General features: G+C 36.4%; 1 protein-coding gene across 1 annotated transcript in view; it reads right to left on the minus strand.

Moving 5' to 3' along the window:
* The window catches only part of COL12A1 (collagen, type XII, alpha 1), a 138,434-nt gene that overhangs the window by 71,124 nt on the left and 47,453 nt on the right, over positions 1-19,857 (minus strand). Inside the window, exons 16-24 of the mRNA XM_006835792.1 lie at positions 16,027-16,299; positions 9,467-9,733; positions 8,817-9,009; positions 7,512-7,633; positions 5,539-5,688; positions 5,331-5,450; positions 5,077-5,241; positions 4,375-4,521; positions 1,177-1,316 (exon numbers count right to left, since the gene is read on the minus strand). Of these exons, the coding sequence (XP_006835855.1) occupies positions 1,177-1,316; positions 4,375-4,521; positions 5,077-5,241; positions 5,331-5,450; positions 5,539-5,688; positions 7,512-7,633; positions 8,817-9,009; positions 9,467-9,733; positions 16,027-16,299 (1,577 nt within the window). The remainder of the gene's footprint in view (positions 1-1,176; positions 1,317-4,374; positions 4,522-5,076; positions 5,242-5,330; positions 5,451-5,538; positions 5,689-7,511; positions 7,634-8,816; positions 9,010-9,466; positions 9,734-16,026; positions 16,300-19,857) is intronic.

Here is a 19,857-nt window from a genome sequence, read left to right on the forward strand (position 1 = left end):
GGATAAAAGTTGTTGTTGTTGTTGTTAGGTGCCATCGAGTCGGTACTGACTGATAGAGACCTTATGCACACCAGAACGAAACACTGCCCGATCCTGGGCCAACCACACTATCATTGCCACTCTTGAGCCCATTGATGATGCCACTTTGTCAATCCATCTCGCTCGGTGTCTTCCTCTTTTTCTCTGGTCCTCCACCCTACCAAACATAATATCCTTCTCCAGTGACTGGTCCCTCCTGACAACATGTCCGAAGTATAAGAGACGAAGTGTGGCCATCCTGGCCTCCAAGGAACACTCTAGCTACACTTCTTCCAACACAGATCTGTTGGTTCTTTTGGCAGCCCATGGCACTTTCAATATTCTCCTCCAACACCATAACTCAAAATTATCAATTCTTCTATGGTCTTCCTTATTCACTGTCCCGCATGCATATGAGGTTATTGAAAATACCATGGCTTTAGGTGCACCTTAATCCTCAGCTGACATCTTTGCTCTTCAACACGTTAAAAAGGTCTTGTGTAGAAGATTTGCCTGATGCAATATGTCGTTTGATTTCTTCACTGCTACTTCTGTGAGTGTTGATAGTGGATCCAAGAAGAATGAAGTCCTTGACAACTTCAATTTTTTCTCCATTGATAAGAATGATTTTTATTAGCCCAGTGGTGAGGATTTTTATTTTATTTACATTGAGATGCAATCCATACCGAAGGCTGTGCTGTTTGATCTTCATCAGTAAATATTTTAAGTCTTCTTCACTTCCAGCAAGCAAGGTTGTATCATCTGCATATCGCAGGTTGTAAATGAGTCTTCCTCCAATCCTGATGCCACGTTTTTCGTCATAGAACCCAGCTTCTCAGATAATACTAGAACATCTTTAATATTCCCTTCTAAATCTATGATTCTACTATAAACTCATGAATAAATCAAACACCCTCTAATTAAATTTTAGTTAAAAGTCATATCGATATCCTGCAGTTCTTAGAAACCCATAAGATTTTAAACAAGCTTTTTTCTCTTTAATTCAACCAAATGGAAATGCATTCCAAACAAAAATTAGAAGACACCTTCTTAGCATGTTTCTGTCCCTTCCTACATCCCTCTTGCCTCTCACCAACATTTTCTTCAGCACTCCTATGGGGATATAATGTCAACATCAGAAAGGCATTGTCTACTCACTTCTTGACGTTTTCCACCAGAAACTGGGTAATATTCCACCTTATATCTGTCCACACTGTCAGAAGGAGGTGTCCAGCTCACTCTAAAGGAACGATGGGTTCTCTCAGAAAGAACTAGGTTAGAAGGTGCTTCTAAGTCACCTACACATAAAAATAAAGTATATACCTGTTTTCACACATAGAAATAACGTGCATACTTATTTTTCATTATTTCAGTGCTATGCTGAAATCTGAAATTAGATTGAAACAGCACTACTCATCATATTCCAAGCTTTTATGTACTTTCTTTCACACACTAAGTTGGTACAATAAACCAACATTTATTTTTCATTAATAATAAATGCTCTACTGCTCATTAGACATTTCTGAATGGCTAGCCAAAGAATTTCTTAGAGTCAGAAGAGTCAAAAGTGAGCTCAGTGTCTACCCTTTAACATTTCACCTGCCTCTTCTTTGTAGAAGGAACCCTAGTAGAACAGTGGCTAAGCACTTGGAGGTTCAAACCCACCAGCAGCTCCATGAGAGTAAGATTATAGCCTTACAAACTCTGGGACTGTTCTATAGGATTGTTATAAGCTATGAGTAGGAAGTAACTTGACAGACATGGATGCAGTGTATTTCTTTGTGAACCACCAGTATGGCTGTCATTTTGACACAAAACTCTGAATCATCCTTGGATACTCCTACTCACGAAGACTGTACATATAATCAATAAATAAGTATTTGAGCCCTAACCATTCAAATTTTCCAGTATCTATCACCATGGCATAACACATAAATAATCAAAATTATAACTATACTCGTTTTCATTTTGATTATTTATGTCCATGTATTATCTTCTTTGGTTATGCTCTATGAAGACTGAATTCATTTTTAAAATCCATGTGTAGTTCCCCTAGTTCAATGGTAAGAGAAGCTAATATTGAGAGAGTGAATACAAATATTTTTAAATTTGGAAATATTATTTTGACAGTGATTGTGCACTCTTTGGGTAGTGCAGGAAAGATAACTAATATAAATCAATATCTGGAAAAAATATTAGTGAAAGTAGAAACATTAACTTCAATATAAGTATTAGAAAGATATCCCAAGTAATAGTTTAAAAAGTAAAGAATGAATCCAATGAGTCCATAGGCATGTCAATTTATTCTCCTATAAACTCTTTTCTACTTATTTGTAAGCCAAACTGGGGAAAGCATGTCCATTCTTTATACCCTAACCTTTATTGTATTAGGGTCATAATCAAGCCTACAAACTTATCAAGGAATTTTATTGTCTGGGAAACTTGTATAAATGTAACTGTAGTTAATACAATAAGTAAATAAAGGAAAAAAGATAAAAGATATTTTCATCAGTACTCAAAATTCTACCTAGCTTAATAAAGCTAAAACTCTCACAGCTACTCTGGAGTCAGAAGCCTACAAATTCTAGCTGCCTGGCTTTTCTATTTCTCCAGGTAAAAGTCATTCTGTTGTTCAAATCCAAAAAGAAATCTCTGAATATGTGGAGAGAAAAATTTAAGAAGGAATGGTTAAGTAGATGTTAAGAACATGTTCCATAATCAGACTCATTCTGAAACCTAATAAATTAATGAAAGATAGGTTTTGCCATAATATACATGTATTTAAGGTTTGTCTTTTCCATAATAGGCATATACTTAAAGTATATATGTTCTATATGATAAGCACTGGGCTGTGAATCATGAGGCTAATGGTTCTAGGCCACCAGCTGCTCCGTAGGGAATGATGAGACATTTTGCTCCTGCAAATATTTACAGCCTCAGAAACCCTCTACAGGATCGTTATGAGTCGGAGCCAACTTGACAACAATTAACAATAACAACAATAAAGACCACAGTTTTTAAAATTAATTTTTTAAGTCTTCAGTTTTGGTGCTTACTATATCTTCTTCTATGATCTTAATGGAAAATAATCCCAAAGCAACACTCACCGTCATTACAAATTCAGGTCTATAATTTATTATTGTTGTTGTTGTGAAGTGCCATCATGTCAATTCTGACCCATAGCAACCCTGTACAGGGTTTCCAAGGAGCAGCTGGTGAGCTTGAACCATCAACCTTGCAGTTCAAATGACTTTACAGCCTGACGCGTTAGCCCACTGCACCACACCAAGATTTATTATTGAATATTAATTCCTTATCCAATGCTACATTTTTCAAAGATTCCTATAAATATCTTAAACCTGATATTTACATCTAATCCTGAATAAGTAATTTAACTTCTCTCTCAATTTCTCAGAATCCTAGTGTGGCACTGTGAGTTAATGCACTACTAGACCACAAGATCAGTTTGAACTGCAAGGTTAGTGGTTCAAACTCCCAAGCAGCTCCTCAGAAACCCTATACAGGGTCGATATGGGTTGGAACAAACTTAATGGCACTTATCAACAACAACAATAACAATATTCTCCTATTATAAAAATTATAAATTCTCTTTATATACAGGGGTGGCCAATGTAAAGAATCAGTGGTATCAACTATACTGGAGTCTTGGTGTGGTGCTATAGGATAAGCACTGGACTGCTAAATGCAACATTGGTGATTCCAATCCACCAGCTACTCCTCAGAAACCCTATATAGTGTTGCTATGAGTCAGAACAGACTCAACAGCACTTAACAACAACACTAATATACTTGAGGGAAAAAAAAAAATTGAGATAAGTCCTCCCTGTGATTCCAATTCATATTATATACACCACCACCACTAGATATACACCGGTGGGTGTGGGGAGAAGCATTTCTCTCTCTCTCTCCCTCCATTTATAAGAGGGATCTTCAAATATTCCTGGAAAAATTCTGTTATCTTTTCATTCCATTTTTTCAGGAAATTTGGATACAAGTGGAGAGAGGCGGAGGTGCAGGCACATGTAAACTAAATGTATTCTCACGCTACAAATAATTTGCTAGGTTGGTGATAACCCAAGAAACAAATCAGTGGGAAAAAAATCAAGAACTAAATTAGTGTTTCTCAACTGAGGACAATTTTGACCCCCTCCTCCATAGGATATTTATCAACATCTAAAGATTTACAGTTATTACAACCCCAGGAAATGTTCCTGAAATCCAGTGGGTAGAGATCAGTAATTTACAGGCTAGTCTCCCTCTCCCTCCCACATAAAAAAATTCTCTAGTCCAAAATATCAACAGCTTCCAGGATGAGAAACTCTGGGTTAAACATACCTGGGCCTTTGACACTGTTACACAAATTAATGGTGAGGTCATCCACGATCTTAGACAGTGACTCAAAATCAGCCACATTATAAGCATGGGTATCATCCGGATCAGTTGCAATCATCTTTAACTCAACTTCATCAGCATTTTTAATACCTTGAAAGATGGATGTTCACAAATTAAAGCAATTCTTGGGGAAAAAAGTAATAGGATGAAACAAATGTTTCAGTGGTCACCCTCATGTTATTCTATATTAACTAAGACACACATATTCCTTTCCTCAATAATACTTAATTATAAAATACAAACAAATAAAAAGATATAAATTGAAAGCTATTCTAAATTAACTTGAAAATGCTTCTAGCACCAATTTTCCATTTTTTTAAAAAAAGTATCTTTTCAGAAGACAAAAATGGATATCATTTTTGATAACAATGATATCAAAACAAAAGAGGAATTTTTCTGTATCCTATTAGTAGGACATTTTTCCTCTTGATCTATTGCTTTTCATCCAAAACACCATGTAGTTTTTTTTTATTACAAGAACAAAATAAAATGATTTAAATTCCTGGCACATAGCTTTGATAAACTGTGTGATAGGGAAAGTGTAGGGTTTGGGTTTTTTCATGTTTTGAATAATATTTTTAACAACAAAAATAGCCTTAGCACATTTGTAACTCCAGGGATATTGCAACACTTTTTAGTGCTTACCAACAGCAAACAGCTCCACGCCTTCATCCCTGAGTTTCTTTGAAGGCGCCTCTACATCATCTTGTGATTTTCCATCAGTGATTAGAACACCAATTTTTCGAGCTCGAGGCCTCATACCAGCATGAGTCTTGAAGCTCTGTTGGCGAATGAAGTTTAAAGCCATGCCTAGAGGGATTTTAAAAAGAGAAGCACTCATGTCACTACTCAGCCACCAAATGGAGGAACCTCTGGGGTACCAGCTCATCCTTCCTTACCTGTTAGAGTATTGCCTCCTTTGTACGGTAAGTTTGCCACAGCTTGCAACAAGCTCTTCTTGTCTCTGTGAGCATTTAACTGCCACTCTGTCCTGGGGTCTCCACTATACTGAGCAAGGGCTAAAATAACAGCATTGGCATTAGCATACATAAAAGATACAATCATAATGAAACTGACTTTAATGTCTTCAATATTGTCAGAACCTACCAATTTGTACTCTTTTCGGGCCAATGTCAAAGACTTCCACAATACGAGAAATGAAACTCCTCACAGTTCTAAAGTTTGCACGACCAATGCTCCATGATCCATCCACCAGTAGTACAATGTCTGCTTCAGCTCTGGTGAGGCATTCCATCCCTGACATGGCAATCATGAGACAGATAGGCAGAGTAAGGGGAATATTGTTGGCAGGGCTACTTTCTAACCACACCTCTGCCACTATCCTCATTCCTTCTTCTCCTGGCATCCCAATATTATACTCAATGTTTCTAAGCTGTTTTAGTTCTGTAGATCAGTGATTTGGAACACAAGATTCTGAAAATATGTCCATATGGTTTATTAAAATTAAACAACAGTCTAATGAGCAATGATCAATTCCTCCAATGATTATTTCATTGGTAAATCTTTCCTTCATCTTGACTATATTCCCTGCTCACATTCACAGAACATGAAGACTTTAATTAAACATCATCACAAATTAGGATGGGCTCATAAAACCAACAGCTGCAATGCATAAGGGAGACTCTATTAGGCATCATAATTTTAATACAAGTTAATGCAATCCTTACTAGTCATTAGCCAACAAGATTGAGGACTGATAAAAGATAAATGAGAGTGCTTCAAAAAGTTCATGGAAAAATTCCATTATCTTCTAACTCCATTTTTCCACAAACTTTTTGAAGCTCCCTTATAAACTAGAAAATCTATTATGGAGTCAAAAATGTTTTTTTTTTAATAATTAAACTATTACATATATTATAAAGGATTAGATACAAGACCTCAAATTAAATTTTGTGAAGCAAAGATACATTGTTAAAATTTGATGCAGTATTATGTCTCATTAAATTAGTTGTTTGACTCTATCATCTACTATGTATAACCATCAGGTAAATATAAATAATGAAGTTTGCACACACATTTAAAAAATCAAGAAAGAAGGAACACAATTTAGGAGAAAAGTATGCATACAAATATATAAGTTGAGAAATATAGAGACAACACAAACATTGATACAAAGCTAGAATGCTTTAGAAAGAGAATAATCCCAATATCCTCAGTGCACAAGCTACAAAATAAAAATATAAGTTAGTTAATATCATCATAGGAGAAACAATGGAACATTACTCCAAAACAGCAAGATTCGACTCTTTCATTTCTTTTATTCATATTCATTTTTTTTAAATGCTGTCTTTTCCAGAAGTTTATGCTAACAGCTACATGTTTTCCAATTTCTTGCCATGTTAGTATCTGTTCATCATATTATAGAAACAAACAAAAGAAATTCATTAAAAAAATTAGGCAATAATCTTCATATTAAAAACTTGTCATTCATGTACTACATACCAAAACAGAATGGGGGATCCCCAAAGACTATTCAAGCCCCTAAAACTTTCAAGCTTGCTCCTCTGACCAGATCTACTCATTTTTATCAAATGATGAAAAATATTTACAAGTAAACTCTGTCTACCACTTCCACCAAGAATGTTAAAACTACCTTCATGTACATCAAGGCTGCAATCATGGCAGAAACAAAAAAAATCTATGAGACTTATATTACCATTTATTTAGCCACAGTTTCCCACCTATTTATGTATTCTAAATCTCCTCGCACAGCCCAAATACATCATTTTTTCAGTTACTTTTATGAAGGAAAACTGAATTTTAGCCACTAAAAAGATTCAAAATGCACATTATCTACCCTTAGTAAGAACTCATCTTGAAACAATACTGTACTAATGCAATGTTGACAAAAGAAGCCTGAAATACACTCTTTAAAGTATGCCTGTCTGGATGCTTGAAGAAGCTTTTATTTATTTATTTTTTCAATATGCAAATCATTTAAATAAACTTTAGTTTCATCTTTATCGTCACTTTTCATTGTATAACTAACCTAAAAGTTGACATTTGCAGTACTTTCATAATCTTGAATATTCCTAGGGGAATGTAATTCAATTTCTTACCAGAGGATAAAATTGGCATTACAGTTGTGTCAGAAAGCGTTGTCATTTCTTGTCCAACGAGTGGTGAACTTTCTCCTCCATCAAACATTCCAAAAACATTTACTTTATAGGTGGTACCTGCCCTAAAATGTTAAAACATATAGTCTGTGTGTATAATTGGCTCAAATTGTAGCATTGTTTTAAGACATGTTCTTGATTTACTATCGTTTACTCAGAAGGAGTTGTAATGTATAACACTGGAAGAGAAGAATGTAACTCCCACCATGCATTTCAGAGAATACTATGGGTTCCCAGCACTGATTTCTAGCCTGCCTTTTCTATGATGCTGCACCCCTACCATGCCACTCAGCCAGGGAAGAATCAGGTTCTCTACTCTCATTGTTTTTAAGCAAAGGACTTTAAGAAAACAATGTCAATGTGGTACCTTGTAAAGTAACATACGGCAACTTGCACAATGCCTGACACATAGTAACCTCAATACATTTTACCCTCTATCCCCATCCCCTAGTCAGGAGCTCTGGTGGCACACTGACTACTAGCCAAAAGCACACCAAGCTACTCTGTGATGTGGCAGTCTGCTTCCATACAGACTGCATACTTGGAAACTCTATGTAGCAGTTCCTCTGTCCTATAGGGTCCCCAGAGTCAAATTCTACTAGAAGGCAATGGGTTTGGGTTTGGGGTTTTTTTTTTGGTTTTGCCCCTTGGTAAAAGAAAATTTCTATCATTTATATACATTTCAGTATTGTTAGATGAGTGGTTAAACAAACTTCCCAAATGCAATGCAATTAATTTTTCGTTTTCAGTAATGAATTCAAACTCAAACTTCCTTGTTTTCCAGTGCACAGACTTGAAGCCAAGACCTTTAAGCAACTCACCCTTACCCTCCCCTGTCAACTGGCACCCATACAGAGTCCTGTCCTCTCTTTCCCATGCCTCACACTGGATGAGGATTCACAGTGAGGATCTCAGTGTGAGTCACCTGGGCTTTCTAAGAGGTCTAGGAACTTCTGTGTTACTACATGGCTGGCTAGGAGCATGCTTTCATGAAATTGTATGTTATGGGTGTTTTTGTTTTTGTTCATTGCACAGTATTGTTGCAAAGAGGCCATTCTTGATCATTAAAAAATATTTTTAAATTTTTTAAAAAATTTAACCTCAACTCCACCAAGCATACGAAAGTAACTTCAGCTGGTTTTAAACACTCTGCTGACAAATGGCATTAGAATGAATCTTGTGTAAGGCCTACTACTTTACATAATTGATTCACTTGTTTAACATAATTTGAATATAGTTAATTCCTACCTAAGTTCCTCCAAAACAACTGTGTTGTCATAAGGTCCAACCACTAACTCCCCCAGTCGTCTGTCATCCCCAGTGGGGTGAAATGTGACTTTATAACCCTTCACTTCTCCAGGGGCCGGCTCCCACGTCACTCGGAAGCTTGACATTGTTGGATCAGATGTTTTGAGGTTTCTGGGTGACTTGAATCGAGAAGCTGTAAATGTTTTTTAAAAATTAAGAAAAAATATCCAAATGATTGGTTTTTAGGGTTTCTTATGAGCGCCTGTAAAAATAAACCTAAATAGAAGTAACTGTGATATATACAGTATTCATGACAAATATAATAGTTCAAAATGAATATTTGTAATTAGAGTTAAGACTTATGGCAGAAGATGTCATAGCCAATAAGATTCTGATAATAGAATAAAAATTCCAAGTGGAAATGCAAATAATTCTCAAAATTCAGAGAATCAGATTAGCATTATAAGATTAATATGTAAAATCACTTTTACCAGGAACTGGATTGGTAAAAATAATATACTTATTAGAAATTCTATGTAATAATTAGAGCATAGTTTATTACAGAATCAGCTTCAAATATTTTCAAATAAAGTAGATACATTAAAACTTTACTTTAACGCATTACACCCTCTTTAAAATTCATTTTGTACCTGTTGTTCCTGAGCCTTGCCTAAGCTTTCCTTCTCCTGTCTTATAAATTGGAAGCACTGTGATGTCATATGTAGTCTGGGGCTGAAGTCGCTTTAACATTGTTGAGGTGACTGTGGGTGGAACCTTAGCAACCATTTGTCTCCCTCCCCCACGAGGGCGGTATACAACTCGGTAGTTCACGACTTTCCCAGGTGATGGTTTCCAAGTAATTCGCATCGTGTTTTCTGTTTCTTCATCCACTTTCAAGGTTTTAGAATCTTGGGATACTGTGTGATAAAAGAAAAATTTAGATACCATGTTTAATGACATTGTTGTTAAGTACTGTGGAGTCGGTTTCGACTTATAGTGACCCTGCACAGGGTTTCGGAGGCTGTAAATCTTTATAAGAGGTCAACGTCTCATCTTTCTCCCACAGAACAGCTGGCAGTTTCGAACTGCGGACTTTGAAGTCAGTAGCCCAGTTAGTAACCACTACGCTACTAAATATGTAGCTGTAAAAATGAGGCTTTCTGCTCCTGTAAAGATTTACAGCCTCGGCAATCCTGTACAGGGTCACTATGGGTCGGAACCGACTCCACAGCACATAACCACCAGCACCACCTTCTCATTGGACTTCTGGAGTAGCTATGTAGGGTAAGCATAGGGCTGTAAAGTCGATTTGAACCACAAGGTCGGCAGTTCAAACTTACCAGTCGCTTCTCGGAAACACTATACTGGATTGCTGTGAGTTGGTACTGACTCGACAGCGCCTAACAACAACGAACTCCATATTTATATGAAAAGAAACTGCCAGTGGTTTCCTAAGTATATGTCTGTTCTCTTGATTAGCTCTATAATTTCTCTTAAATTCATGATGATACACGAATGTAATCTCAGTAAGATCTGACTAAAATGTTTTCTGTTTATCTGGCTGTTGTTAAGTGTCATCAAGTTGGTTCTAACTCAGAGTGACTCTATATAGGGTTTCCAAGGAGTGGCTGGTGTGTTTGAATTGCTGACCTTCGCGCTAATGTCTATAAAAATGAAAGTTCATTTTGTAGGAATTTCCTATTTGCATTCCAAAGACTTTAGAAAAGAAAACATCCATTTCCAGAAATGAATTTGTAGAATTTTTATTAAATTGCTTTTCATCTGTAAAAAAAAAAAAAAAAATCTCCTACCAACAATTCTGTGGGGAATACTAAAAACGATGAATGCAAGATTAGAAATTTTAATGGGATCTTTTCAAAAGAAGCTGTGATCCATAAATGACTAGCTAGAGTGGCTATGTTGTTGTTGTTGTTGTTAAGTGCCTTCGAGTCGGAGCCGACCCATAGCGACCCTGTACAGGGTTTCCGAGGGTGTAAACCCTTACGGGAGTAGAAAGCCTCATCTTTCTCCCACGGAGCGGCTGGTAGTTTCGAACCACTGACCTTAAGGTTCGCAGCCCGATTCGTAACCACTACGCTACCAGAGCTCCTTATAGTTAATGCAATTCCTTATGACTACCATGTACATGTAAGACAACAGCTAGAAAGGAATAGAAAATGTTAAGACATAAAAATATCTGAAAGATTTGAAAGGTAAATTGGTATGAGCTGAGAATTTTAGTAAGTATAATATGTGGGTAATGTTTGATCATTATATCATCAACATTATTGACTGGATTATCATTGACTATTATTTCACAATCATTAAGTAGTAAAATCTCAGAAACAGGTCATCAAACATCCACAAATGAACAACAACATCTTTTTCTTTAAACATCATCAGAATTGATATTCAAGAACATTGTCTTCACTTCAATAATTTTAGCATTCAAAAATCCTAGCATTTCTCTATAGAAAGAAACTAAGGTAAAAGAAACATTATAAAGACTCTTTCCTGAGTTTGAAATAAATCTTCATGTCCAAAATGGGTAAAGACCACCTAAAAATTAGACAAGTTATAAGAAACATTTTTAAGATATTGGAAATTGCACTAGATTGAATTATACCCCACAAAACCACATGTTGTGTATCCTAACCTCTATGGCTGTGGCTATAATCCCATCTGGGAGTCTGTTCTCTTTGTTATGCTAATTAGACTGGATTGGTGTAGGGTTTTGTTGAGTAAATCTCTTTTTGAGATATAAAAGAGATTAAACACAAGCTAGAAGTAGAGATGAGGGAAGAGAGATGCCAAGTAACATGAAGATCACCCAGAAGCAAAAAGTCATTAAGAGGCAAGGAACTTTTACCAGAACCTGGAGACAGAAAGCCTAGAGCCATAACCCCAGATTCAGATTTCTAACCTAAACTATGAGAGTCCTAGTGTGAGGCCATAGGATAAGCACTCGATCTCAAGGTCACTTTGAGTTGCAAGGCTGGTGGTTCAAAGTCACCAGCTGCTCCTTGGAAGTCCCATACAGAGTCGATATGTCAAAGCTGAGTCAACAACACGTAACAACAACAAAAACTATGAGAAAATAAATCACTATTTGATAAGGCCACCCACTTGTGGTATTTCTGTTATGGTGGTGGTGGTGGTTATGTGCCGTGGAGTCAGAACTGACCCATAGTGACCCTGTACAGGGTTTCCGAGGCTGTAAATCTTTACGGGAGCAGAAAGCCTCATCTTTCTCCTGCGGAACAGCTGGTAGTTTCGAGCTGCTGACCTTGAGGTTCGCAGCCCGATTTGTAACCACTACGCTACCAGAGCTCCTTAACTAAAATAGACATCAAGCAATATAGAACAATGAAAAATAAATTATATGAGCCCTATAAATGCATTAACCTATTGCTTAGAGAGAGTTTGGGGGTCCCAGTACAGGAATGGGGAAATCCAGACAGAGCTTGGTGGTTGCCCTGTGTTGAGGAGATGGTGTGGTAAATCTAGGAAATCCCAGGCAATTAGAGTTTGCAGCACAGAATACTCTAGAGGAAAGAGTGTCACTGAGGTTCCCCTGGAGTCTTCAGCTGAGTATTACACAGTGTAGATGTGTGAAGAAACTAGGTCAGGGAAAGATTCACATGAAAGGATCATGGGGGGGGGGGGGGGGGGGGGGGGGGGGGGGGGGGAAGGGCTCATTGACGTCCCATAACTAAAAGGCAAGATTTTTCAGTTCATTGATCGGTTACCACATGATAACAAATGCTACAACATGCAACCACATTTAAGTTCTTTCCATGCCTTACTAACTTTCACAGGATGCTTTCAAATGTCTACTACACAACTGCTAAAACAGTTGTCATAAATTAGAGGAGGAATAGAAACTTTCTCAACTGCTGACACATCCATGGTTTTCATAGTATCAACAGTCTGCATATCCCTGAGTTTCAGGTAAAAGAAATTCTGAAACTGTTTGCAAAATGTCTCCTTGGAAACAGAAAATCTAAGAGCATAACCCAGTAACATTGCTGAGTTATACATACTGCCTAAATACCAGGACTGACCCAGATCTCTTTTTACATTCCACAATGAAAACTAAAGTAAGACACAACAACAAAACAACAGTAGAACAAAGAAGGGTGTATGTTTTCTCTCATTTTTTTAAGAAGTTGGAGTAGTTATCATACTCACTATAACTCCATGTGTGGAAGAAAGAGTGATTAGAATTGAAGATGCTTGGAATCAACTTGACTAACAGACTAATGGAACATATGAACATCAGTTTCCACAAATCTGAGACCAGAAGAACTAGATGGTGCCCAGCTACCACTACCAACTGCGCTGAACAGGAACACATTAGAAGGTCCTGGATAATGTGTGGAACAAAAGTCAATTTTTTTTTTTTTTAATTTTAGAAAAAGACCAGGTTTACAGGTCAGAAAAAAATTGGAGCAACCTGAGATTATGGTCCTTGACCACCCTTCAGATCAGCCAAGCAATAGATCGGTATATAGGAAGAACAACTTTCAGCCAAGCTGTAAATGAGTATATAGGGGAAACAAAAACACTAGTATCCTATGCTCACTATGATGAACTGTCAATTGTTTGGAATCATGAGAACCATATGTACCTGGGGACAGTGGCAAGAAGGGATAGGAAGATAGGGAGAAGGGAAGTGGGAGCCAGAGAGAGGAGTGTGAGTGTTGTTCCACAGAGGAGTTTGCAATCATTGAGATGAAACAAAGTATGTATTGTTTGTTGCATGTAAGGCTGATGATCACTTCTGTAAACCTTCACTTAACTCACAATAAAAAGTAAAAAAAAAAAAAAAAATTTTAATGAACATTTCATTCCTGACAAGTCTACTCCTAGTTCAAAAGAGGCTTTTCTGTTCATTAACCTTTAAGTTAATCAGCCAAAAAAAATCTGAAAATTTCTTAGCTCAGTGTCCAAGAAATGATAATTAAAGTTTTCTGTCAAGATACTTGTTCAGGGCTAAACCACATCTGCTGTGGATATTTCCATCCCAAAAATTATCTGAAGGTTCAAATATTTTGAAAGAAGACATATGGAGAATTTTTCGAAAAACATATAATTTCTCAACAACTTGAATTGTATCTTTACTCTTACAAACTAAATTAAGTATTGTTGTGAAGTGCCATGGGTCAGTTCTGACCCATAGCAACCCTGCATAGGGTCCATAGCACATTAACCCACAGCGCCACACCAGGACTCCAAATTAACTATATGTGCCATATAAGTTTACAAACTTGGTTTCTCTTTACAAGAAGTTAATTTCAGCCAGAATGAGAAAAGTATTAAATAGAGAACCCTTAAACTGTATCAGCCAATACAGAACAGATACAAGATTTCATTTTACTACCATGGAAACCAATCATGTGAATGTCTGAGAAATATGTATTTTCAAAATTTTTAATTTCCTATGAAATTGTAGGTTAGGTGCTTGACTACTAACTGAAAGGTTGGCTATTCAGAAAAAGGAAACCAAGCTATCTGCTTCCAAAAGGTCACACAGCCAGGAAACCCCTGCAGAGTGCAGTTCTACTCTGCACATGTAGGGTCACCAAGAGTTCAATTTTAAAAATCAAGAGTCCTGGTATATCACTGTAGGATATGCACTAGACCTCAAGGTCCGTTTGAATCATAAAATCAGCGGTTCAAACTCATCAGCTACTCCACGGAAAACCTAGACAGGGCCACTATGAGTCGGAAATGACTTGATGGCACTTAACAACAAGAACAATTAATTTTGATATCAATTTAAACTCAGACATATTCAACTGATCTTGCCAATGATGAGAAAATGAATTCTTCAGACAATTCAACCAAAACAATTTTACTTTAAGACAACTAAAATTAAATATAGGCCATAAATAAAATTGTTCCTGGCACCTCCTTCTCTCCACCTTTGCCAAAGAAAAATCAATTTTCCCCATTTCTTTTTAATATAAGGAAACAGGACTACCCTATTTTTACTTAGTGTGCTCTTTCCTAATTGTTTGTAAAATCCTTCCCCCACCAAAAAATGAATAAAGTTTCTCCTATAAACGCTTAAAAATATTCCTGCTTAGCAAGGAACTTTTTAAAATATAGAATTAAGAAATCATGACATATTCTTTAGTAGCCAGGTGATAATAAATGATGCAAGATTGCTTGCAATTATCTGCAAGAAATAAAGTAAAAAATATAGAATTAGTCCTGTGTGCAAACTAGTCATTCATAGTCTCAATTAGCCACTCACTCATCAATCAGTCCTGGTGCGGCACTGTGGGTTAATGCGCCAGACTGCAAATCCATTTGAACTACAAGGTCGGCAGTTCAAGCTCAACAGCTGCTCCTTGAAAATCCTATACAGGGTCGCTATGGGTCGGAACTGACTCGACAGCACTTCACAGCAAGGACAATCAATCAGCTCTAAGTCACTAGGCTTTTTTTTTTTTTTTTTACAGGAGCTCTGGTAGCATAGTGGTTACAAATCGGGCTGCGAACCTTAAGGTCATCGGTTCGAAACTACCAGCCGCTCCACGGGAGAAAGATGAGGCTTTCTACTCCCGTAAAGATTTAACCCTCAGAAACCCTGTACAGGGTCCCTATGGGTCGGAACCTACTAGATGGCACTTAACAACAACAACAACAACAACAGTTAATTTAATTTAATCCTCTAAGAGACAAGATTATTCCCATTTTACAGATTTAGAACTGAGGTTCAAAGCAGGGTAATTTCCATACAGTCAAATGCTATAAATTTGCCTGAGTTCCCTTTGACTCAACCCCTGATCTTTTCAGTAGTTGCAACTCCTGTCTGGCCAATCATTCTACCACATTATAAAAAAAAAGAAATAAAAGCAGTTGGAATGGATTCAATATTTTTAAATTTGATAAAATTTTAGCTATTAAACTAATCTGAATTTAAGTCATGTTCTTTAAATGTCTTAAACGTTCTGTCTTCATTTAAATAAAGAAACCAAATGACTTTGTCACTTGACCTGATAGCTATTAAGTAGCAAGGAGTCCTGGTGTGGCACTGTAAGATAATCTCTATACTGCTAACCACAAGGTGAGTGGTTCAAACCCACTAGCTGATCCTGAGAAACCCCATACAGGGAGGCTATGAGTCAGAACTAACTCAATGGCACTTAACAACAATAGTGGTGGTAAGATCCCAATAAATATCCATCATGTTACCTACTTTCAGTTGTGGTTTCTCCAGTCAAAGGTTCTCCTTCTCCACTGGTATATGTTGCAAATACTGAAATTTTGTATTTGGTCTCTGGTTGAAGGTTTTCTATCACAGTGTGAATTGAATCTCCAGGAAGACTTTTCTCTCCAGTATCAACATCATCATAAAGCGATTTCCATGAGACCCTGTAACCACGAACCATTCCTGGAGCAGATGTCCAGTAAGCCCCAACTGATGTGTCAGTGATGTCTTTAGTGATTAAATCTTGAGGTGAACCTCGTTCTACAATAGAAAGGAAAGAGGAATCAATGGAAGAAAATACCTAATAGGTATGTACATTTTTATTCATTCTGATACCAATCTGACTTGCTCAAACTCAACATGTCTAAAATTGTCCATTTCTAAACTATTGCTTCTTCCTTAGACACTCTATTCTGTTATACTGATGAAATAATATTCAAAATTATATATAATTCTTACCTACCGTCCTTGCCCCCACAGATTGTAAAGTCCTTCATAGCAAGAACATTCAAATTTTGAAAAGATACATGCCTCAAAAAATATTTACTGAAGGAGAACTAATGCATATATATCCTAACATTTTCCACATCTCAGTCTCTCTTGTAACACAGCCCATTGTTTATAAGGACCTTTATTTCTTTATCATAATCCTTTCCTCTCTAATTAATTTAAATAAGCTCAATTTCAATGTGTCATTTACAATAACTGCAAAAATTTCATACCACTTGCAAACTTTAATTGCAATAATAGTTTTTTAGTGAATATTTTAATTTGCATCTACTATGGCACTTAACAACAACAACAACATGAAAAAGGCAGAGTGAAAACTTTCAATGTAATTTAATTCTAATGAAACTAAAAACCACCAATTCTTCTGGAAAACGTAAAAGCAATTAGTCATCAAAACAAACACACCATTTGTTTTAGTTGATCGAAAAAGTCTGCTACTAAATTTTGGATCTTTCATTTTTTTAAAAAAGCCAAATGGAAAATATGGAAACCTCAACTTAATAGGAGGCACAGATGTCTTCTAATAAAACCCTTACTTTCCATATTTTAAATGCAAGATAAATATATAGGTCACTTTTTATTGGCTACCTTAATTAGGACTTATGTCACAGTATGACATAAATATAAAACTATTTGCTTCCACAACATATATTTCACCAGTTAACTGTATACTCAAGCAAATGTTATATAACATTCCTACAAGAATTCTGAGGTCTATTATTATTATACTTGAATTGGAGAGTAAAAAAGAATGTCTTAAAACTACACATAATTAAACAATTAAATTTTATCACAAGAAGTAAAGATAATAATGGATGAAAAAGAAACAAGCACACAAAAGCCTATCATATATGGTTGAATGTAGAGGGAAAAAATAAATAAAACAGGAGCTGTGCATACTACCAGACCCCAAGTCCAACTGGAAAATTCTAACTCCATTATAAATAACTTTAACTGCTGACAGGACATCTCATCTCTGGAGGGAAATTAGTTACATAGTTCACTGCAACCAAGAATACTTATTTTTAAGAACATACTGACTTTTTTCTCTTTGTTCTTAAAGCTAATTCTCATTTTAAGGTCTTTTTTTTAACTCTGTATTTGCTACTTGAATAACCACACTTACAACTTTATGTTTTCATTGCTTGCATGAATATAAAAGTATATTTTCAGTAACCTTGGTTGGTTGTTGGTTTAGTTTGGCTGTTTTTTATCTTTTTTTTTTCTTATTTTGATAGTTGATATACCAACAACTGGTCTCTAAGTTTTAAATGTACAACACATTTTTCCTTTGCTTGATACACACCCTTTTCCCATATGTGCCTCTTCTCTCAATTCACTAAATTGCAGTCAGGAATTGCTGATGATCATACTTGAAAATGACTTTAAATTAAAATGGGTGCTATAGGATAAGCACTTGACTGCAAAGTCAGTTTGAACCTTAAAGTCCACAGTTAAAACTCACCAGTAGCTCCTCGGAAGCCCTATCTATGGTCGCTATGAGTCAGAATGGACTCAAAGACAACAACAACAGCAACATATACTCATTAATGACGTTCCAAAGAAAGTTTAAGATAAAACTAAAATGTGGGAATTGTCTTTCAAATTAACACTGGTAATTTGCCAAGAAAATAATGTCTGTTTTTTTTTAGTATTCCCAAAGGTTGTTGTGTGCCTCTCAGCCTATTTTTCTACCCTACTTCCTACAATGCTGAGTTTGAGACATTGTTTATTTCCATGACAACAGACATCAATCTCACAAACACAGGATAATGATTTCACTGTGAGAAAAAATAGGAAGAGAATTATGGTTGAAGCATTCACAAAAACATTTCTGAACTAAAAACAAAAGAAGTCTAGATCACTAGACAAGTTTTTCTACATGTGTTTTAATCAACTCTTTTAATACTTTGGTACATAAAGCTACAAAAAAATACTAGTAAAATTGCAATAGAGACCTTGGCAAACAAAGGCTTATCAAAGTTCTTTGAAAAAAAGTTCTGCAAAAGGATGTTCAAGATGCAAATGAAATGTTAATTATAAAAGATTTTTCAATTCTAACTGATAGCATAGTAACATTAATTGGAATAAACAATGAGAAAGTTCTCAATTACAGAAAAAATAAATCCTCTGAGATTATAGCTTCTGCCTGTGGCTGCACAGAGACATTATTTTCAAGCCTGGCATTAAAGAGTTCCTTTTCAGCTTCAAAGAAATATGGGGTCCAAAGAAAAGAGAACGGCATCTCAATCCTGGGGGCAAGATAAAAAGGTAAACTGCTTCATATGGCTTTTTATATATCCATCAGCCCAATAAGAATATTCCTAAATACTAAGTTTGTCCTATTGTCAAATATATCAATAAACTTTTTCTCATAAAACAGGAGGGTTGAGAATTATATTTGCTGCATTATACTCAGGAATGTTCAGAATATGATGTACTCATGATAAATAAATTTTATTACACCTATAACCCTTCAACTTTTTATAAATGGAATTTTACTTTGGCCAAATGCAGAATTACAAATAAATGAAGCAACTGGATTGCACCCGTGGTCGAGTTGGCAGGAAGAAGGCTGGGAAGTAGCCAAGTTGGTCTTGGGGCTAGGTGAGCAACCAGCTGAGCTGCCCACCAGAAGACCACATCAGCTCCTGAGGTCCGCAGCCCCTCAGCCTCAAAACAACCTGTTCAGATCCAGAGAGCTACCTGGAAAGTCAACGCCTAGGCTCTGTCCAAATCAACTAAATTGGATTACCTGCGAGGGATCTAAGCACTGGCACTTTCTAAAGAGCTTTTAATCTCCCCAGAGGTTTTGGTGGTGGTGGTTATGTGCCATGGAGTAGGTTCCGACTCATACCAACCCTGTACAGGGTTTCTAAAGCTGTAAATCTTTACGGGAGACGAAATCCTCATCTTTCTCTCGCAGAACAGCTGGTAGTTTCAAACTGCTAACCTTAAGGTTCACAGCCTGACTCATAGCCACTACACTACCAGAGCCAGAGATTTTAAAGAATTACTTTAATTCTTTCCTCTCCCCCATACACACACACACATGCACACACGTCTTTATTTCCCTCTTTTCTTCTCCTCCTCTATGAGCCCCAGTGAAGCATTGAGTTTGAAAATGTGCCTGAATTCTTCTTGGGAGGAACTGTTATACTAGCCTTCATTTTGGAAAGGGACTCCACAACACAGATATTTGTTGTTGTTGTTTAGTGACACCATGTCTATTCTGTCTCATAGCGACCCTGTATAAGGTTGCCAAGGAGCAGCTAATGGGTTTGAACTACCAACCTTGTAGTTTGTAGT

Source organism: Chrysochloris asiatica, unplaced genomic scaffold (genome assembly GCF_000296735.1).
Source record: "Chrysochloris asiatica unplaced genomic scaffold, ChrAsi1.0 scaffold00019, whole genome shotgun sequence".
Taxonomy (NCBI): domain Eukaryota; kingdom Metazoa; phylum Chordata; class Mammalia; order Afrosoricida; family Chrysochloridae; genus Chrysochloris; species Chrysochloris asiatica.